The following is a 21287-nucleotide window of genomic DNA, read 5'->3' on the forward strand; positions in this document are numbered from 1 at the left end:
GACTTGCTCCTCATTGCTCCCTGATCAGCGGTTGCGACACTTTACTTATAAGTATACTTTATAATAAGTAATTTAGTTATGTATAAAGTTTTTAGCTTAGCGCCTATACACTTTTTTAAAAAGTAAAATAACCTATATTAAATAGCTATAAAAAGTGTAATAAGTAAAAAAGTATATAAATAGTAATAATTTTACTATCTTTATAGTATTATAAAAAATAAAGTAAGTTATTAGTAAAGCTTACTATACTTAATATATTTAAGTTTATAAACTATAAAGTTAAGTAAAATCTTTTTTAAAACACACTAACTAGTTAGTTATAATTTTTTTATTAGTTTATATATTTTATATATATATATTTTTTTACAAAAAAGTATACTTAATATAAGTACACTTTAATATTAACTTATATGTAGTTTACTTTAGTATATGTTATATAAAACATATTTAAATTATAGTTAGCTATATTTATTCTATATTTTTTAGCTATATTAGTGTGTTAGAGATTAGTATTAGCTATGCTTAGTTATTGGCTATAATTATTTACATGCTATAGTTAAATATTATTATTATATGTCTATTACTTGTCTAATACTAATTTGCTAAGCATTATGCTATAACTATGTAACAGCGCAGGCAAGACAATAGGTCTAAATGCAGTAAGAATCTACTTAAAGGAATATAGGAGTGTGTGGGGACTTAGAACCTAGAAATGCTATTAACACCTATAGGCCTTATATAAAGGATATTAGAAAACTACTAAGCTAGCTAAAAGAAAAGGTGTAACTAAATACTTAAAAAAATAAAAGTAACTATAAAAAATAAAGTTAAGTTATAGTTAAAGCTAATATAAAAACTTATTAAATAAGTTTTAAGCAACTTAAGATATAATAATTTATAAAAATTATTATAAACTATTCTTAAACCTAAATAACCTACTATAAAGATAAAATAGTAGATAGCATAGATAGCACTAAAAGTAAGCTTTTAAAAAAAGATAAGAGTGTATTATAAATAAAAAAAATTACTACTAAGCCTTACTTGTTAGGATTTATGCTTATATACAAAGCACAGGTTATGTGACCTCTAAATGTAACGGCGCAGGCAAGACAATGGGTCCGAATGCGGTATGAATCCACTTAGAGGCATATGGGAGTGCGTGGGGACTCAGAGACCTGGGAATACCAATGACACCTATAGGCCTTGTACGTAGGATATCAGAAAACTACCGAGCTAGCTACAGGGGCGAGGTGCGACTAAATACATGAGGGAATAGGGGTAACAGCAGGGGTCGGGGCCAGGTCGAGGTCGGGGCCGATACGAGGGCCTTCCGGAGGTTCCGGGCGACTCGAGATGGAACGATTCATGAGGATCGTTACACTAAACAGGCTAGGGGAGGCCATCCTATCCTACTCTAGGACATCCCGCCTTACACCTACCTTAATGTGCTAACTATTGCTCTAAGCAAGCTTTGCTTTTACAGATTATTTATAAACTGTTGTAGTATTTTATAAGTTAGCTATAGAATTAGCTTATAAAAGTTATTTAGCATGTTAGTTATTTATTATCTTTTAAAAGACTTTCTATATAGCTATAGTATGTTATTTTAAAAGTATTATATTTTATTTAAAAGCTTAGAGTGTAAGCTGTATTTAATATTCTTTTATTACATCTAAGTAGTGTTGTTAGGAATAGATTAGTGTAGAAAAAGTAGTTTAGTAAAGTTTTAGTAAAAGTAAGCAACTTAAGTGTGTAAGCAACTTGCTTGTAAAGTACATTATATATATATATATTGTCGCGTATACTAAGAGCCTTGGCTGGGGCTCAGAGCCTATACTGAGAGCCTTGGCTAGGGCTCAGAGCCTGGGACTGGGGCTCAGAGCCTGGGACGCAGCTCGGGATCTGGAGATATTATGTTCCGAAGCTCGGTGTATATAAGGAGAGCCTTCAGCTCTCTTAGATAGCAGAGTCACTTCATCCGATCTTCTGAACAGCTACTGCCAGGCTATTTTATCCTCTACATATATATATATATATTTTATTATTTAGATTTTAAGCTATTAACTACTTTTATTATAAGTTAAAGTAAATTAAATTTTCTTATTCTAAGCTAAATTTTTATTAAATGTTTGTTGTATAACTTATTAACTGTATAATAGCATAAAAAATTAAGTAAAAGACTAATTGTTTAGAATAGTTGCTTATTTAGCCTTAGCGCTGAATTAATTTATGGATCTAATCTAGATCTAGGATAGCGCCACGTGATTCCGGATAATTGATTCGGACCGATTCCCGCCAGCACTGGTTATTACTAGACTAATCCGTAAGCGCGTTGGATTCATGAGATCTATTGTGTGCGTTAATCCGTGCAATGTCTTGGCATTCGCGTCGCGTCTTTTCCGCCTCACTAAATCTATAAGAACTTTAACAAAGCAACAATTTGCCTCTATTTATGCCTAAATATCTGTTATTTTAGTTAGATCTTAAAGCTATACGTACTTCCTAATTAAAAAATAATAAAGCTAAATTTTAAAGGTTTAAAATAGCCCTTAGCAAATAATTTCTAGCTAAAAAGCTATAGCTAGAGCAGCCACGCGTTTAAGTACTAGTGCTACCTGTTAACTGTTAGCTAGAGCCCTTGCTGCAGCAGCCTCTAAAGCACCTTCTAGAGGTTAAAAAGCTAGTAGATTAAATAAGCAGACAAGAAAAAAGGTTACCTTTATAAATAAGCAGCGCGCTGCTGCTTTAATAGCTGCTATTAAGATACTATTATTACTACTATTAGTAGTAGAGCTAGAGTGTTAACTATTACCTTAGCAGTAATTATCCTTACCTTCTAAAGAGCTTAACTATAAGATAGATATAAAGTATATTCTACATGTAAATAAGAACTAGGTAGTTAATAACAGCAATAACTACTAGTAGCTAGTCTTCTCTATGTTATTTATAAAAGATAAAGTAAACTTAGTGCTTACTAATGCAGCTTTTATAATTAACAGGTAAAAAGTTACTTAGCTTAGTTACTTAGTAAGCTATTTAGCTAAGCACCCTAAATCTACCTAGCAGCATATTACCTTAGCTAACTTTAGTTTTATAGAGAGCGCTTACTTACTTAAAGTAGTTAATTACTATGTTAAGCGCTTTACTAAAAAAATTAATAAAGTAGATTTTAAAGTAAAGCTCTATGTTAAAGTTAAGGCTCTATAAAAAGCATTTTTATATAAGTAATTAGCTAACAAGCTATTATTAGATCTAAATACTACACTAATAATACTAAGTAGCTGTTATACCTAGCAGCTGCTGCGTAAAGCTAGGGTAGTAGAGTAAGTAGAGAAGATATCTAAGGCAATAGACTACTACTTAGCAATTATGTGTATGTAGGAGTGCTAGACAGAGCTTTATAATAACTATAAAAAGTAGTGCTATATTTACCTAAACTAATCTTACTATGCTATTAAACTAGTTAACTTTAAAGTATAAAGAAGGTTTATAGTTATAAAAGAGTCTTTTGTTATAGTACCTAGTTATAAGATTATTAAAGCGCTACAGTAAAGAGGTAACAAGCTTTAAGTAAACGTTTATATATAAAAAAATAAAAAAAAGGCTAGTGTCCGAATAGTGATATTCGGGCGCCTGGTTGATAGTCACGTGGCTCGGATGCGCCCGGATCCCTGTGCACGGAGATCTGTGCGCAGAGTTTGGGACTATATCAACCCCTTTCCTTTGTACAATAGAAAACAACAAGAAGCAATTAACACTAGTTACCCAACACCCCTGTGCAATGTTTACACTGTGCAAACCTCTCTGTCTTGTACGCATTTGCTAACACTAAGTGCTAGCTAGCAGAGAGTCTATTTAACACTAATTAGTGGTTTAAATACTGTAAGAGAGGAAGCTCTTCTTGTACCTTTCTGTTTAGAGGTTTGCGTACAAAAAAAATCCTTTTCCTTACTACTTTAACTACAAATTAGCAAGAGTAAAGATAGAGTCTAATTTATGTGCAAGTAGCTATAAATCTCTGTTTAGTTACCTAAGCAAGAGCAAGAAACCTGCCTGTACAATACTGTTTAGAGGTATTATACAAATAGTAGTGCTTGTTTGACGCTAGGAGGTCTGTTTCATCTTTTCGCACGAGGCTGTTTGGAGGCAGCGTACGACAAGAAGTAAGACAGCGCGCAACGACGCATAATCGACTACCATGGAGCAACAAGCGACGCCAGCTCCATCTATAACCAGCCAACATAACGTATTAACGTACAACTAATACATACCTCTTGTAGGCATCTTAGCAAAGACCCTAGCAGAGCAGACAAACATTAAAGATTAAGTAGATAAGATTAAACTATTAGACAACACACCTAAGAAGAAGCTTAATTTGTACGCAGCCAACTTAATTATAGAACTCCGCGCGTCAAGCGCGACAGACGTACGTACGCTTAAGAACTTTCAGGACGACTTTGCAGGGTGGGAGCTTGTACACTTTAGAGATCTTGGCCGACTGTGACGGTGCTGCTTGTCAAGCTCCGCTGCTAGTCACATGATCTCGCTAAGGGTTAAGCGAGCGCGCTAGCGCCTTGGCGCTGCGCAAGCTTTTCTCTCGCGAAAACCCTTCGCCTCCTTCACTCCCCATCCTAGTTTAGCTGAAATAGAGCCGACCTACTCTGCCATGCTTCCCCAGCTCCATACGGTAGTAGAGACAGTGCTTGTCATCACACCGACTGTTCCTGCGAGAACTGATTGCTACCCTGCGGAACAAGAAGCAATTAACACCAGTTACCCAACACCCCTGTGCGATGTTTACACTGTGCAAACCTCTCTGTCTTGTACGCATTTGCTGACACCAAGTGCTAGCTAGCAGAGAGTCTATTCAACAGCTAGGCTTATTATTATTAAATAAGCTATTATTTAAGAAGCTAGTAAAGCAAATAAGCTAGTAGTAGTTACTTAACTAAATAGTAAAGATAAGTAATAAAAAAGCTACTTAAGTAAAGTAATAAAAGTTTTAATAGCTTTATCTCTAACAGCTTTAAGCACAGGCTAGTATCTTTTCTATAAGAGCTGCTCTACTCTTTTACTACTAGCAGCTACATGCTTTACTAGTTATTACCTTAATAGCGCCTTAATCTTTAAGTTATTTTTTAAGTCTTATAATAAAAAGTAGTAAATAAGATACTTAAAAAATAGTAAAAAACTTTTTTAAGTAGTTAGTTAAGTAATAGCTAGAGAATAAAAAAAAATTCTTACTTTTACATATAAAAGGTAGTAACTAAAGAGCTATAGACTATAAAGGATCTCTGTAAAATAAGCAGAGTTAAAGGTAACCTGTATACTATTACTATTACCTAGTTTAGGCTTAAAAATAGGCTTATTTACTATCTTTATAAGAATCTTTATTAGTTTAAGCTAATATATTATATAGCTAGCAGCCTGCTTAAAATAAGTAGTAGTAAGTAAAGTAAAACTAGTAGTAAAAATAATATAGCTAAATAATTTATTTAAATTTAAACTCTTTTACTTTTTTAAGCTCTTTTAGCTCTCTTCTTACACGCTCTAGCTTCTTCTACTTAATATATAGCCCTCTTACTGTGTACTTAAAGTGCTTTTAGGTAAAATAGTTACATTTACTTTTTTAAATAGCTACTTTTAAAAAGGCACTAAAGTTACTACTAAAACACTTTTAAATATATAGATAGTTTCTTTTAATCTACACTTTAAGCACTGTAAAGGTAAGCTTTATTAAATTATAGTTAAGTAAGTATAAAAGTAGATACCTTACTAAATACTTACTAGCCTTAATAATCTATGTTACTTTATTATTTATATAAATTAAGATGTTATTTAGGATAATTACTAAGTGCTTCTTACTATATATAACTTAAAGTATAAAGATTAGACTTTTTTTAATTTACTTAAAAAACTACTTTTAATTAAAGTAGCCTTTTTTTACAGCTGTATAAAAAAGATAGCTGTTAATTATATACACAAAGAAAATTAACTAAGTACTGCTTTAAGCAATATTCTAGGTATACTAAGAGACATAGCTAACTAAGCTATACGCGTAGTGCTGCTAGCTAGTCTTTTTATTAAAGATTAACTTATTAAAAAACACTAAATCCTCTACTATAAAGTGTCTTATTAAGTTATAATATAAGTTATAAAGTTTTTTATTTTAATTAATAAAGAACACTTAAAGTATTTAATAACTTTATTTATATTAAAAAAGAAACTAGAATATGTTTAAGTAATTAATTTAAATACCTTTTTTTACTTATAACTAGAGTGTAATCTTGTTTTAGTATATCTACCTAAAGTAGATAAGCTTACTAAAAAAAAGCATTTATGTCTTTTTTACTAATTACTAGTAAATAACTAAGCCTGCCTTAGATAAGTGCTCTTATGCTGCTGTGCGTCTTTAGATTATTTATTACATTATATACTGCGCAGTTGCTGCACCTCTCTTAATTAGCAATTACTTATAGCTTCTATTTAAGTAGTAAAAAACAACATATATTAATACACATATAATTAGATAGGCTATAGGCGCTTACAGTAAGCGCTAGGGGTTGCTAAGTAGGTGGTGGGCAACAAGAGACTCTGTAAGCTTAAAACATAGCTAGAAAGCTATTTTAAACATTAAAACCTAGCCTTATTATTTCCTGTGGAGGATAAAATAGCCTGGCAGTAGCTGTTCAGAAGATCGGATGAAGTGACTCTGCTATCTAAGAGAGCCGAAGGCTCTCCTTATATACACCGAGCTTCGGAACATAATATCTCCAGATCCCGAGCTGCGTCCCAGGCTCTGAGCCCCCAGTCCCAGGCTCCGAGCCCCAGCCAAGGCTCTCAGTATACGCGACATTTCCTAAATAGGAAGTATGTACAGCGCCTAAATGTTTACTAAAATTAAGAGATGTTAGGTAGTTGTAGGGTTTTATAGGCAAAATTTTAAGTTCTTATACAAATTTGGTGGCAGAAAGCAAAGTTTAAGGTGTTGCCAAGACATTGCACGGATTAACGCACACAGATAACAAAAGCAAGCCGACGTCAGAGTCAACAGCCAAGCCTCGTGAACCTCAACATATAATTACTTCTGCCTGCGCATCGGCAAACATATCTAGCCGCCTTACACCGCATCACACGTGCTATACACATTATCTTCTAGCCTAGTAAACCTCAAAACACATCCGGCAGCACGCGACCACCTTCTCCCTCCATCCATCGTCATCTCCGCAACCTCTCCACAGCCTCTCACACCCACCACCAACTCTCCTCCACACACGCCCAAACACCCACAACCATGGCACCCCTCAGCATAACAATTCCGACCGTCCACCCCCCCTCCCCAACCTCCAAACCCTACACCGAATATGAAATCCGCATCACCGCTCCCTTCCCCCGCACCTCGACCACGCTCCTAAAACGCTACTCCGATTTCGACGCCCTCGACAGCGCACTCCGCATACAAGTCGGCACTCCCCCGCCTGTCTCCCTTCCCCCAAAATCCTGGCTCGGCGGCAGCCTAGGAAAACTCGGATTAGGCATCGGCAGCACATCGACTTCACCCGAACTGCTCCAACAACGACGCGAAGGGCTAGAAAAATACCTTCAAGCGATAGAAACAAGCGAGGATGGGAGGTGGAAGGTTAGTAAAGCGTATCGGAACTTTCTGGCGCTTTCGGACCTTGATGGCAAGAAGGAGAGGGAATCTTTCCCAGGGAGTCAATTCGGTAAAGACCGGGTGAGAGATTCCTCAGACTGGTTGGACAAGTTTGCAGATGTGAAGAGTAATCTACAAGAAGCAAGACTCTGGCTCACGCGCCGTGAACAAGCGTCCGTGGCGACGCAGCAACATGAAGCTGGGGCGAATGCGAAGCGCGGGTTAGTCCGAGCCGGGACCCTCATCTCAGCACTTGAAGAAGGACTTGAGCGGTTAGGTGGTAAGGGTGGGGATGAGTGGGGCGGGGAGAGGTTAGGGGATGGGGAGATTCGGCGTAGGAGGGATATGGTGGGCGCAGTGAAGAAAGAGAAAGACGGTCTGGAGAGCGTGTTGAATACCATGGCCGTGAAGGCTGCAGTTTCGGGGTCGGGAAGTACGCCGTCGACGATTTCTGCAGCTGTCACAAATGAGCAGAAGGCGGGATTGTTTAAAGGCGCGAATGTAGCGCCGATATCTGGAAGACGTGTTCTGGGTGCTCCGGCGAAGGAAACGGAACGGACGCGCGAACTCGATAATGATGGCGTGTTGCAGTTGCAGAAGCAGATAATCGCTGAGCAAGACGAGGACCTGGTTGATCTGACAAAGGTGGTGCGGAAGATGCGAGAGATGGGTGTCCAGATCAACGAGGAAATCATCCTACAGAACCAGATGCTTGGGCTGTTGGAGGAGGACGTCCAGAGGTATGTTCCTGAATCCCATCATTCCTTACTTCCCTTGTGTGTTATTGTGTGCTAACTAAGTCAGGGTCGATGGCAAGATGAAGATCGCGAAGAAGAAAATAGATCGCCTATAGTGAAGGGCCTCCAAAACCTATACGTCCAGCTCGATCCTATCATAGTCTTTCAAGCGAAGGGGTGGTATCACCAGCACTGTACCTGCTTTCAATGCAGCGATTGCTTTCCTTCCCTTCATGATACTTGTAAACATTGGTTTTCCCTTGTTTTGTTCGATACCCTTCTTCACGTCATTCATCATCATATACAATGCCCCATGCGGTAATATACACCCATTATTACTATTTTCAATAACAGAATCACCATTTGCTTCATAGCGAACCATCATATATTCATGAATCGCCATGGGGGATCTACACAGCTAAGTGTTTTCACCAACACAAGGTGGAAAGCCATACGATAAAGACTCATGGTAGGGGACTCTTAACAACGAATGAGTAGCTGAGGTAGTCGTGCATGTAGCCAACTAGCCGCGAACATTAGAGGCGAGCTTGATCAATTTTTCACTTCGAGTGAAACTTCTTCTGCATAGGCTATGTATCTTCCTAGCCCTTGGTGAACGCCCCACAGCGGTTGCTTCGCTCATGCAACAAACCTCCTCTCGACAACCTCCCCATCCCTCTCACTCAACCTCGCACTTTTAATAACCTGAAGCGCATTCACTAATGCCGGATACCACACATTCATCATCTTGGTATCGCCCGAATCATTCGGGTGCACACCATCCCTCAGATCCGAAGATCCCGAGAACCCTGTATACTGATCGACGACCCAGATGGGAGAGTCTGTGGAATTGAGGCCTGTGGCCCAGGGAATGATGGCTTTGTTCAGGTCTTGGATTTTCGTGTTGTAGGACCCTGTGCCCATAGGGATGATTTGGGCGACCTGAAAGAACCAGGAGGATTAATTGGCTAGGATATGATAGAGGGGAGAGGAGGTTAGGAGTAGGGGGTGGGGGATAGCATAGGGGAGTCTCACGATAATCTTCATCTTCGGATTACTCGTCCTCATCGTGCTCACCAACGTGGTAAACGCCTTAATAATATCCGCGACCGCCTTATTCTGCTGCACAATATCATTTGTCCCCAAATGCATGGTAATCACATCCGCCGGATTTTTCTGTAGCCATCCATCCAGCTGTTTCTTATTCGCGATATCGATTGCTAGGAAACCAGAGTGGCCCTCGTTGTCGCGGTCGTATTTCGTGTCTTTGCAATTGTTTTCGGTTTTGCCGGATCCGACGAAGTCAACGGATTTCCATTCTGTGGTTTGCAGTTTCTCCCAGAGTTTGGCACGCCAGCAGATAATTTCAGTAATTGAGTCGCCAAAGGGCATGTATCGGATTGTAGCGTTCTGGGCGGTTACCACGGCCGCGAGTGTGGTGAGGGAGAAGAGTTTGAAGGACACCATATTGCCTATCTTGAATTGGATACAGCAGAACGAATTGTCTCGAGGCGCGCACAAAACGCCTCAAAAAGAACCGTTCGCTTCACTTTTATACCTAGCTGCTCCTTGCCGCGGAAGTCCACATCGGCCCGTAGCACGATTTATCCATCCATGCTCCACCAAGACAGAGCCCCAAGTTTCCGCTACTCTCGTGACATGACATGCCATCCTAAGTTCCCCGATAGATTCGATTAATTTAGCAGACACACGTGTTTCCGAGTCCGAAATATTCAGAATCCTCAAAATCCTTAAAATCTGGGGTCGCGTTTCCGGGCTAGATTCGTTTCTTGGTGTCGCATCCTGGTTAAATGTGCGACATTTCTCCCCAATCTGGCAATTATACTTTAATCCATACGAACCCATCTCTTAAACAGATTGACAGCGCGGGGTCTTCGTGCTGCGCTGACGGGGAATTGGAAACCGAAGCGAACGCAATTGGTTCCGAGTAGATGAGGCTCATTTGGATATTAGATCTATTGAACGGTGCAGAAGCTTCTGCAATTTTGAAGCGATCAGGTTGCACCACAGCGCTCCTTCCTTAATCCCGAGCGGTTTGTCGTTCCGAATTTGAAGATGCGTATTCGGGGTTACGTATTCGGGTTTGCGAGATAACGCCGACGTAAAGAGGGAACAGAATGTGAAGGGAACTTAATGTAGATGTTGCTAGTTAGGGGATAAAATTATAAAAATAAAGGTAGAATCGCACAGGCTGCTTCACTCCGTCACCTATGGGCACCCAAAACAAATGGAACCAAAGACTGGTGTTGCAGTTCCATTCAATCCCTCCAAAGTAGAAGCGATTACCTCAAAGACCTTGAATACAGCGATGAAAAAGTAACAGTCCATGACGCAATCCAGAATGAATGGGGATGCAGGTAATCTGGATATCAGCCGCAAATACAGGAGGACTACTTGGTAGAGGTCCGTGAGGGGCCTTTGAACTTACATCCTAGACAAACTTGGCACACCACTATCTCCTCAACCGAGGCGCATCGATATCCACAAGCGATGCACCGGAGGAGTGGTAGATAGCCCTCAAAGCCCAGTAATGTGGTACCACGAAAGGCTTGGCGGTCCGTGGAAACCGACTCCAGTAGCATTAGATAGTAAACGAGCGGAGATAGTAGATTCCAGAGTCAATAAGAGAAGAGGGGAAGTCGCTCAAAAGACGGGCCACCGGCGAATCCAATTAGTTCGGAGACGTGGGATTTGAAACTGCAAGCCTGTGTCAATCTCCTCTCCAATGATATCTATTTCAGCTGCCGTATGTCCGCACGAACCGAATGACGAAGGCGGCGCTTCAAAACTGGAGCCTCACAGAAGCAATATCGCGAGATAAATGAAGAAAGCGGATCAGAAAAGGCTGGGCTTCGACAGAAGTGAAGATAGAGGGGTAAACATCCTCGGAAATAGACTCATGATACCCAAAATAGAGGTGGCGACGAGAATATATGGAGATGGCATGGTTACCAGGCCCAAAGAGGAAAGATAACATCCGGCACTCCCAGCAGATGCTTTTGTTGGATATGACGGGTGGGTATATCGAGTATGACCGAACAGTTGCCCTGCTCTTAGGAAAGGAGATGACTCGGGAAAGTTGCCGTTCCAATCCTGAGAACATCCAAGATCGAGGAAGGACTTTGTGAGATCGCACAGAAGGATGTATTCGCCTGTAGGTCATTTGACCTTTCGACTCGGTACCGGATGGAACGCATTCCGGCTTCACCGGTTGCCGAGGGGTCCAAAGACCTTACCCGCTGCGGAGCTGACTTTAAGGACGTCTCTATATGTTAGACTAACTCTCGTAGCTCTTTCGTTGCGTCCCCCAGCCTCCTCGAAGCGATGCGGTTCGGCGAGCAGGTACCAATTAGCGACCGTGTCCGGCGAGAGGTTCTCGTCAATCTCAATTGGAGAGATACCATGGAGGAGATCCGTGTAAGCAGAGGAGGTCGTGATCAGGAGTGAACGGGGTTCTTGGAGAATGCGCGTTGGGACTTTATACTGCAAGGTAGGTATTTGGCTTGGCAGTTTTGGGGTACCTTTGGAGTCGCTTTTGCCCTTGGCTTCCTCATGCGTATCCTTGTTCTTCCCCAAGGCCCCACAATCAGTCCCCATCTCCTCTCCACTCTCCCCCTCCTCCCCCTCCCGCCCACTCGTCGGCTTATGTGTAATATCCAAGCAGATACTGCCCCCCAAACTAACCGTCGCAACCACCTTCGCATATGCGCTCCCATCCTCATGCGGCATAATCCCCTCTCCCCTCTTATATTCATTGATCAAAACATGGTTCGGAGCTCCATGCAGCGTATTTTCAAACACCCCCAGAGTTTTGAATCGCTCGACAACGGGCTTGACGAGGTATGATGGAAGCGGGGCGCCCAGGAGCGTGTTATTAGTTGTTAGGGTGGAAGGATGCGCTTGCAGACGACGGTGTGATAGGGCTATCCATCTTTGGGAGGGGATCTGCGAGAAGAGTAAGAAGGAGGAGAGAGGGAGTGTGGGATGGGGATATAGTGCTCGCCTTGCATAGTATTGAAGCCTCTTCTTCTGGGGTGATGAAGTTGGCGATGTAGTAGATGCTTGGTGGCAGGCCAGGGACCTGAAAAGGCTTCAGATGGTCGAAGCTACCAAAGACGCCAGAGCCAGCCATGGAAGAGGGAAATGAGGAGCGATGTTCCCCTGGATAGTGAGTCGTGGGTTAGGAGGCGGGGTGCGAGAGTGAAATGTGCAATCTCGAACGAGCATGCAAATTAGAATATCACGCAGTCACGTGGAACGGGAAACATCACACCAGTCATCGCCGAAACTGACGCATTTAAATGATCATTCACGATAAGATCCAAAATCTGAAGTGTCTATATATGTTCAGGTGAATTTGCCGCTATGCAAAAAGATATGTGCACATATATTCAGGCTGCGAAAAGCAAAGAAACGAATCCCCGCTCAACCAATGCCCGACCATAACACCCCGCCCCTCGAACATGCAAAGCTATGAGAAGACAGTACGAGTGCTCTAAAACCATTCCCATCCAGGCTCCCTGATCTAAGATGCAAACACCCGATCGTCATATATGAGATGCGCGGAGCTCATAAGCTAGTATGAAAAGAAAAGAAAAAACTAGAAACGACTCGGGAGCCTATGAAAATACCGCTGGCTGGCTCTCAAACTCCGAACTAAACTTAGAAAAACCAGCTTATTTAACCATGATCAAGAACCAAAACGTTGAAAGGTAATTAGCTCTGCTATCCCAGGTATGTGTCTGGCGCGAGTAGGTGGCTCAAACAAACAAAAGTGCATACGAGTGCGGAATATCCAGATCTTTCTGTTTGTCTTCCAGATAGAAGAAGCGGAATGCAAGTGATCCGTAAAAGACAGTGCGGAATCCGAATGGTGGGGGCGGCAAGCAAAGCTCTAGGGATTAGTCGGCCTTTGGATATGCTCGCTCACATGACAGTACAGCCACCAGGGCCGCTCCTAGCCCTTCGTCGTCGGCCGACTCCTCCAACTCCTCCACCAGCACCGCCCTCCTCTTCATCAGCATGCAGCAGCTGTGCTTCTCGGGCTCGTCTTCGGCGTCGGCGAGCCCCTGTTCCTCCCATCCCAGCTTCTTCATTCAACATCATCCAGTCCGCCCACTTGCGCTCCAGTCGACCAGCCGCTGCAAAATCGCCGCGAAGGACTCGCTTCGTATGCTCTTCAACAGTCGGTTGCCAGTTGTAAAAGCACTTCAAGCCAATGATCTCGCGAGGATATGTTGGAGTGGTCGACAAGGAGTTGGCAGAGGGTCGAGATATCTCAGCATTCCGCGACAAGACTTCGCGAACACCAGTCCACGTAACGTTCGCGCAATCGTATGCAACTATCTTCAAGCCAACGTGCGGACGCTCTGAGCCAGAGAGTTTTCTAGCACCCCGGTTCCGCGCACGAATAGAGGATGCAGCTTCAGCAAGAACAAGATCTGAGATGCGGGTGTTGTCCATATCCAAAGAGGTAATATTTGAGCAAGATTTCAGGACAGGTAGCATCCCCGAGTCACCCAAGTTCTCGCAATAGGAGATGCAAAGATGTTGGAGATGAGGAGCACACGGCGTGGCAGCAAGTGTCTTGAGGACTTCATTGGTAAGACCATCAAGTTCTTCCAGATCCAAATGGGTAAGCACAGGACACGTAGGCAACAGAGTGATCAAAGACGAGTCAGTGAGGGTGTGGCATTTTGAGAGTTGCAGTCCCTCCAAGAAGGGAACGTTTCCAGCCAACGTCTCAACGCCATTATCGGAGATTCCACGACAGCGTGTGAGGTCCAAGTGCTTCAATCTTCGTGGCGGTACAATCGGGCGATCGGTCAAGACATCTACTTCGCTGTCCACACCCTCCACGAGAGCAGCGAGAGAGTCATCGTTCAGACTATCACAGTTCATGAGGACAAGTCGATCGAGTGTGTTTCGCTTGAAGAGTTCAAACATGAACTCAATATCGTCAAAGCCTCGTACCTCGCCGGCTCGGAGATCTCGTAGGTTTAGACAGCCTTCAACGACTTTGCGAAGTCCACGAGTGTCAACGTTGTTGCACCAGGAGATGTTAAGATGTTCCACCTTTGGGCAATTCGAGGCGAGAATCTTCATTGTAGCATTCGTGGCCCCAGCAAGACCAGAGAGGTTCACATGGATCAAGCGGCTGTTCTTAAGAAGGAAGCAGTGAATAGAAGTTCGGTCGATACGACAACCCTCCAGGGAGAAATTTTCAATGTTCCGGCAGGCGTCAATCAGGCCATTCCTGCTCCACTGTTCCCTCAATTGCACGCAACCTCTCAAGTTGAGGTCTCGAACAAATGGTCCAGCGGACGTAATGATGTTTACCAGTGCGGGTGCAGTAATGTCTCGATAGTATTCCGAAGTATCCAAGTCGCTCCACAGCTGTCCATCAAAGCACATTGCGTGCCAGGATTTGGAAACAGCTGAGCAGCGGACAATCTCCTTCGGCTTCAGGTATCGGAGGATGTGCATGCGGATCTCAGGAGGCATGTCCCCCCAAAAGTTGAAGTTGGCTCTGCGCTGGATCTTCTTCCTGACTTGGTGTGAAAAATAATCTCCCTCGACGTCAACTCCATCTCTTGACATGGGCCGCAAATCAGCAGGAAGTGCTACAGAAGTTGGAGCATCAGCCCCGATTACTCGCAGTCGAGTCTTGTCATCAAAGATTGGGCTTGCGGGTCCAGGGCTGTTCGCTACAGAGGTGGGAGCGGTAGAGTATCCAGCGGACATCTCCGAGGAGTAGGAGCTCCCATACGACTGGCCGTAGGGAGAGCCCGACGATGCCAGAGACACGCAAGACATTGAAGCCTTCCCATTACTCCTCAGACTTTGCGAGCGTGTCCTTCCTAGTCCAGCGAGGCTCGGTGAAGAGCTCATGCGCTGTAGTCCATGCAACAGCCTCTGTCTTCCTTTAAGCTTTGGTGGTGCGATCGGGATTGCTTCGCTACGGAGAGTAGTAGGGCTGGTAGGTGTCATTGCGAGAGGCGTGTCCACTACGACTGAGTCAATTGATAATGGTTCCATCGTGAGAGGCGAAGTCGAGGAGTGAATTAGAGGGCGTTGGGCGGATCGGGGGTGGGGAGACTTCAAGACCGGGCTACCGTGATGTGGTGTACGACGGGTTTGGCGTCTGGGAACTGAAATTGACGGGCCCAGGGAGAGGGCACGACTATCACCGTCCTGTTAACGAGCGTGAAGGGTGAGGAGTGCCGGGTGGTTGGGTGACCGTGGCTAATAAGAGCGCGGTTTTTGATTCCCGTGATTCTAGAGCGGGGAAGGCCCGCGCTCGGTGGCGGCGGGGTGAGACCCAACAAAGAAGGCTTGGACGAAGATGGAAGGCCCATACAAAGCCGCGAACTCAGCGAACAGTCGGTGCAGCACTCAAAAGAGCAGGAAAATGGGAGGAGCGTGTATAAAGACTAGCTCGAGAGTGTTGAAGTCGTTAGAATTCACGCTGCATGTGTTCGTCGGCCTGTCGCGATATTAAACGTTATCGCTATCAGGGATAATCGATAAAGGGAAGAGCCGACGGGCACCACGTGCGCCTTCCTAGTCTGGAACCACACCATCACGCCAGGGAAAACTTGGTCGGTTGACCTCGCAGCACGACTAACTGCTGAAACAAGTGGCCGCGCTTCGGCGTGGGGGAACTGTCCTCGTGAGGGCGAGGGCGGTGACAGTGGAGTTCGCAGAGGGAAAAGGGGGGGGAGAAGAAATGTTTGCGTGGTGAATGTTGGACACCCTGAGGCCGTCCTCCCCCTGAGGCTGTCCAGCTGGCGTTATGCAGGACAAGTAACTCTATCATCGCTTTTCCTCTCGCATGCAGATGGGGACGCCGTCCCAGCTGCCGGATCCAGTCAGTCCCACCAATCTGGGCTTACAAAAGGCGAGCGCGGCTTGCCGACGCTGCAGAAGGAACCAGCCCCAGAAGCTAGGTAGTGTCGTCCACAGACCCATCCTCCAGACCAAAAACCTTCTTCCATTCTCCCCTTTTTTGCTATGGTCAGAGATGAACCCCTATCAAGAATTAAGAGATCCTCTCAGCTAAACTTAATGATTGCAACATGGCGGCTTATTGTGTGAGGGGCGCAATGTCATGCTGACTCAAGATAAGTCCCGCGGCTAATTCACGAACAGGTTGCATGCCCCCGGGGTTCCTTTCCATGCAGCTGTTTACTCAAGGATAGAAGTTGAAGGCCCTCGAAGACTCTTATTCCTGATAGATCTTTGAAAAGGCTTGTTCTCCAACATATCGAGGACAAGACAATTGTCAGGGTGAGGAGAAGAGTGCAGGAATATTAGACAGCTTCGGCATCACTCGTGCATCTGACATCTCTTCCGACGACGAGGCTGCGACCCTCGTGCTCACTTTTCCAGAGCCATGCATCAATGTTCCAAGGTTCGCTATCTCTCTTATCGCGAAACTTGATCACATTTCCCTTTCCAAGGTTGCAAGGCTCCAGAAAGTGGCTGGGTAATGTTTCAGCTGCTTTATCGATCGCTGTTGATCGGCGTAGCGAACTGGCCCATATCGCCGTCAAATTTTCCGATGGGAAGATCGGTGTCCGGGGTTTGAGGATTCACTCCAAGTTCATGTTAGAGAGGCTGGGCGAATCATGTCAGTCTGAATTTTTAGTTGAGGGCTACGATTTATTGTACTACATATCGTCACGTTACTTATAACATAATAGAGGTAGGTTAGAACACATAGTTGTACCCTATCAATGTTCTCCTTTTATTCTAGCAAGAGATTTAACAGATGGATTCATTCCGAGTCATGTTCCACGTTAAGTCAGACGGTGTAAGACTACACCTCCTCAACTAATAGGGAACATAACTAGGGTAGAGTTAATATCTTAAACCTCTCGCTAGAGTTAGGGGAGATGTTAGTGAGGCGCAGACTTCTTCCTAAATCATCTCTCTGTTCCCTTACAGGTGACAAGACGCAGTAGTTCACGACGATCACATCTCCTTCCATATGCACCAGACTGTTTTGCTCGTAGTCTACACTCAATCACTCTTCAAATAACTCCATTGACTGGACGTTGGCATTCGATCGATAGAGGTGCCCACAGGGGCTGCAGATGGAGCCAAGATCCGCAGTTGCGATGACCAAGAGATTATTCCTTCCTATGAGGCAAACGGCGATTATCTCATCCTCAACGACGGAGAAACCAATAAGGAAGCACCTCCATCCAAGACCGGCCTTGTTCTTCTCGTTGAGGTCTTTTATTCAAGAAACTCGCTGTGTTTCTATGCCTCAGGTGTCTCTCTACGAGAAGCGGAGACTGTTAACATCGTTACCTGCCTGCTGTTTTTCCAGGTCAAGTCGGTGAGGCTGCCAACCCAATTGTTTTGAAGCTGAAAGGTTCGAGAGCCATGCAGATATGAGCTTGCATCTAATTGAAGGCTCTTCGGCGTTGATAGATTGTCTGGACGTCCTTCACATTCATGAGGTGGAGTGAGTTTCAATTGGCCCGCGCTGTGATCCTCCAAGTTGGGAGTGTCTACCTCACTTATCACGCCTTTATAAAGGTTCTGTCGGTCCACAACGTGTATATTGGTTGCTTAATTGATGGCGGACAAGATGAAGTTTCCTTCGCAGAAATAGACACGAGACTCGCGTTTCTCATTTCGGCGGCCGTAACTGAGCAATTGACGCCAAAAGATGTAATCTTTTTAGAACAGTGTATGGTTCAATAGAGCCCCATCTCCCCGTACATTTTAGGCAATTGGGCGTAATAAATTGATGCTAAAGAGCAGTATTTACAAGGATTCAGTATTTACAAAGATTGAAGTAGACCAATACTTCTTTCTCGAAGAACTTGGAGATAAGGGACTCCCGAACTTCGAGTCATCGAGAAGGCATTATGAAACCTACGCACCATTTCATGCGGGACATCTTGAGATGGTTCGCCATGTAAGTAGAGAGACTTTGAGGCAACCACTGACTAGAGATAGTGCGTGGAAAAATTTGTTTTTTTTTTAAAAAAACTCCAACAACTGCACAAGATACACATCAAAGCACACATCAGGGAGCACACCGAACAATGCATTGTAGATCTCAATGAACGATTTCATATTCTGATCGGTGTGTATAAAGACACATTTGCTGTGCGTCTTGGATATGGTTTCATACCAGTAATTGGACCGTCTAATTTCACCATCTACCTTTGATCTCATTTCTACTCTTTATATGGAATTTGCACTTGCTGTTTAAGTCCCTAAAATAGCAATGATTCGACTAACTTCTTCCATTATCTATCCTACGCCTTGTCATCCATGGAAGCCTACTTAACACAACCCAAACTTCGAAGTAACTCATCTCAGAAGCCACAACTCGAAGAGAAGAAAAATGGGGGATTTTTAGTTCCTGCTTGGGTGGCAACAGTCGGATCTGTCTACGCCTACACAAGAGCTGCCCATCTCTGAGGCGGTAATTTCGGTTGCATGGACAGTCAGGTTCTGCGGAAGAAATGCATCGAGAAGCGATACGGTTTTGTGCTAGAATGGATGAAAATGGCAGAACAGGTTTGTCAGTATCGTTATCAAAAGATGCCCGCAATTTCCCGACAACGGCGACTTGACGAGGTGGGTGACTATAGGAGAAATCATGAAAATTAAATCACAGGGAAAGAGCAGGAAAGTATGACTCTCGAAAAAATAGATAGAAGTAGGCGAGAATATCAAAGCCATCTACGATGAGACATACATAAAGGTAAAGAATTGAGAATTAGAAGGCAGCAACCAATGGTAGCCCGAAGGCAAATATCGTTATAGATTTCTGGAGTTAGTAAACGAGGAAATCGCGGTTGCATATGACAGAACTATCGAAAGCCAGCTTGCACTACCGCACCCGCAACATTTCCTCAGAGTTGTCGGGAGAATGGGAAAAGTACTTTGCACGTTGGAGGAAGCAGGACTGTCACAAGGATATTGGCATATATATTGTCATGGAATCTTCTTATAGTCTTCACGGCATGCTTGCATCAATCAGAGCACGTGGCTGGAACTGGTTGTACGTTCGATCTTGCATTGGGTATTTCGTGCAGCTGATCACTTTTCTTTTCACCGTAGTGCTAGTTTGCTCATTCCGAACCGTCTAAGCGGCTATTAGCAGTTTGACATCATGTAGCTGTGCCTTTAACTGCTGGATAGCAACAACAGACGGTTAGCCAGCTCCCAGCAACCAGCAAATCGAGTGCGCGAAGCACAGGGGAGTTGAAACTCTAATTCTACCCTCAAGGTTTGGTGCCGAGTGCTGGCTGGTGTGGGGTGCCCCGTCGTATATCTGGGGCCAGATGACGGTCGCTGTAGCAATTTTTAAATAGGTATTTGGTGGGACTCCAACACAGCCCAACCGCCTGGGCCAACGGTGATGTGACGCAAAAAGGTGATCATAAGGAGTGACAATTTGCGTCGAGCCGGAAACGAATGCATCTTGTATCAAACGAGGAATATGACAGGGGTAGTTTAGGACAGAAATTTGCATCATATTAATAGTCTCCTTAATTTGAGCTAGAGCTTCAACAGATACAAGCTACATTGTTCATGTTCCTCATTTAGTGAGAACGTGCTGTAATGTGTAGGTTACTAATGCGATTTCATCACGATTCATGTAAAGAAAGACGAATCGTTATAAAGGTGACAAATGTCTATTGTCTATCAGGCCAAATGCAATAAAGGTGGCCTCAAACTTCCAAAGATGGGATATACTAAGCCTTGACCTCCCCTCCAACCAAATGCCCAACAAACCGCCCATGGATCCCTCTCCAATTCTCCTCACACTTCCCCCTCACAGTCCCAACTAACAACCTGCTAGCTTTAATCTCCACATCCTCAACTAAGCACCAGTCTTCCTTCTCTTCCTTTTCGACCATATCTTCATCCTGACCACCATTCACAACCCTTCCCTTCCCTTCCTCCTCCTCCTCCCCAGCCCTAACAATCCTCCACCTCGTACTCTGCACCAACCCTAGCGGCGCCTTAATAACCCACTCCACGCCCTCATCAGTGTTCGTAATCAAACTCTCAAACGTGACCGTGGTATCCCAAAGCCCCTTAGGAAGTGTGTGCATGTGATCTGTGACTTTGTAGCGTTTTGTGTTCGGGGTTGAGGGGTCAGAGTCGAGAGTTTCGTAGTGTGCGAGTTCAGGGTCGAGGCGGATTAGGAGGTCGTGGTTTTGGAGATGAGCTAGTGCGGAGGCGAACGTTGTGCCGGAGGGGAGCGGGGTCGTGTGATGGAGGGTGGCGGTTGTGGAGAAGACTAGGTTGGGGGTGTTAGGTTTGGAGGAGGTGGGAGAGGATTGGGCGCTTACATGACATTTTGGATGGGTCGAGGTATGTTGGCTTGTTGCTTTTCTAATTGAACTAGGTTAAAGGACTTTAGAGCGATGGTTCCGCCGGGATGAGTAGCGGTTTGAATATGTATGCGTAGCAGTCCTTGTTCGCACGCAAACTTACAATTCGCACCCGATAACGAAGTCAGTGAGTCTCAATGGCTGGAAATATTGAAGATCAAAAATCTAGAAGATCAAGACGAGGTGTACAAAGGCAAATGGAGTGAATGAGGTTGTGAGGACAAGCCTGTTTCAGAATATGAAGTACGTGTTTGAGATGTACAATGAAACAGTAGGACACAGCGCTTGAAGCAATATCTAACTAACGCTCTCTCGATTGTTGCACACGTCTCCAAGTCTGCCTGAGAACTGATAGCGCTCGAGGGATGAGGTCAGCGTTGAGGGTTGAGATGCTATCCACATACGAATTAGAAGTCCACTAGCACGGATCGCTGCCATGCGCTTCCCGCCCCCGACGGCGTTCACGCGCACCGGCTCCGACGGACTTCACCTTGCGATCAC

General features: G+C 44.0%; 6 protein-coding genes across 6 annotated transcripts; 3 read left to right on the plus strand and 3 right to left on the minus strand.

Annotated features, from left to right (window-relative positions):
* The first annotated feature begins 7068 nt into the window (after window positions 1–7068).
* BDR25DRAFT_273326 (uncharacterized protein) lies at window positions 7069–8670 on the plus strand. Its single transcript, XM_033687353.1, has 2 exons — window positions 7069–8394; window positions 8459–8670. Exons 1-2 carry the CDS (start codon window positions 7295–7297, stop codon window positions 8505–8507), a joined length of 1149 nt encoding a protein of 382 aa, XP_033540086.1. The 5' UTR covers window positions 7069–7294; the 3' UTR covers window positions 8508–8670.
* A 312-nt stretch (window positions 8671–8982) lies between these two features.
* BDR25DRAFT_307851 (SGNH hydrolase) lies at window positions 8983–9937 on the minus strand. The gene is made up of 2 exons (XM_033690916.1): window positions 9427–9937; window positions 8983–9333 (listed from the first exon to the last, which is right to left on the minus strand). Exons 1-2 carry the CDS (start codon window positions 9856–9858, stop codon window positions 9031–9033), a joined length of 735 nt encoding a protein of 244 aa, XP_033540087.1. The 5' UTR covers window positions 9859–9937; the 3' UTR covers window positions 8983–9030.
* Window positions 9938–11616: 1679 nt separating this feature from the next.
* On the minus strand, window positions 11617–15859 carry BDR25DRAFT_347314 (RNI-like protein; the record flags this gene model as incomplete). Its single annotated transcript, XM_033694249.1, has 2 exons — window positions 13343–15859; window positions 11617–12493 (listed from the first exon to the last, which is right to left on the minus strand). The coding sequence occupies exons 1-2, from the start codon at window positions 15448–15450 to the stop codon at window positions 11617–11619; spliced, it is 2985 nt and encodes a 994-aa protein (XP_033540088.1). The 5' UTR covers window positions 15451–15859.
* A 631-nt stretch (window positions 15860–16490) lies between these two features.
* BDR25DRAFT_362974 (uncharacterized protein) lies at window positions 16491–18603 on the plus strand (the record flags this gene model as incomplete). The annotated part of the gene is made up of 11 exons (XM_033696659.1): window positions 16491–16519; window positions 16564–16615; window positions 16650–16900; window positions 16944–17093; window positions 17171–17217; window positions 17321–17470; window positions 17502–17754; window positions 17795–17845; window positions 17883–18096; window positions 18155–18386; window positions 18452–18603. 11 exons carry the CDS (start codon window positions 16491–16493, stop codon window positions 18601–18603), a joined length of 1581 nt encoding a protein of 526 aa, XP_033540089.1.
* Window positions 18604–18708: 105 nt separating this feature from the next.
* BDR25DRAFT_362975 (uncharacterized protein) lies at window positions 18709–19551 on the plus strand (the record flags this gene model as incomplete). Its single annotated transcript, XM_033696660.1, has 6 exons — window positions 18709–18816; window positions 18889–19017; window positions 19094–19144; window positions 19184–19303; window positions 19359–19472; window positions 19510–19551. The coding sequence occupies 6 exons, from the start codon at window positions 18709–18711 to the stop codon at window positions 19549–19551; spliced, it is 564 nt and encodes a 187-aa protein (XP_033540090.1).
* A 544-nt stretch (window positions 19552–20095) lies between these two features.
* BDR25DRAFT_307854 (uncharacterized protein) lies at window positions 20096–21157 on the minus strand. The gene is made up of 2 exons (XM_033690917.1): window positions 20745–21157; window positions 20096–20692 (listed from the first exon to the last, which is right to left on the minus strand). The coding sequence occupies exons 1-2, from the start codon at window positions 20749–20751 to the stop codon at window positions 20142–20144; spliced, it is 558 nt and encodes a 185-aa protein (XP_033540091.1). The 5' UTR covers window positions 20752–21157; the 3' UTR covers window positions 20096–20141.
* Window positions 21158–21287: the final 130 nt, after the last annotated feature.

The sequence above is a fragment of the Lindgomyces ingoldianus genome, assembly GCF_010093535.1.
Source record: "Lindgomyces ingoldianus strain ATCC 200398 unplaced genomic scaffold BDR25scaffold_61, whole genome shotgun sequence".
NCBI classification, from domain to species: Eukaryota; Fungi; Ascomycota; class Dothideomycetes; order Pleosporales; family Lindgomycetaceae; genus Lindgomyces; species Lindgomyces ingoldianus.

Coding starts and splice junctions, on each gene's coding strand:
- BDR25DRAFT_307851 (XM_033690916.1), bottom strand. CDS start 9,858: ATGGTGTCCTTCAAACTCTTCTCCCTCACCACACTCGCGGCCGTGGTA. Junction 9,334..9,426: donor ATCCGAAGATGAAGATTATC/GTGAGACTCCCC, acceptor TGGTTCTTTCAG/GTCGCCCAAATCATCCCTAT.
- BDR25DRAFT_273326 (XM_033687353.1), top strand. CDS start 7,295: ATGGCACCCCTCAGCATAACAATTCCGACCGTCCACCCCCCCTCCCCA. Junction 8,395..8,458: donor TTGGAGGAGGACGTCCAGAG/GTATGTTCCTGA, acceptor TAACTAAGTCAG/GGTCGATGGCAAGATGAAGA.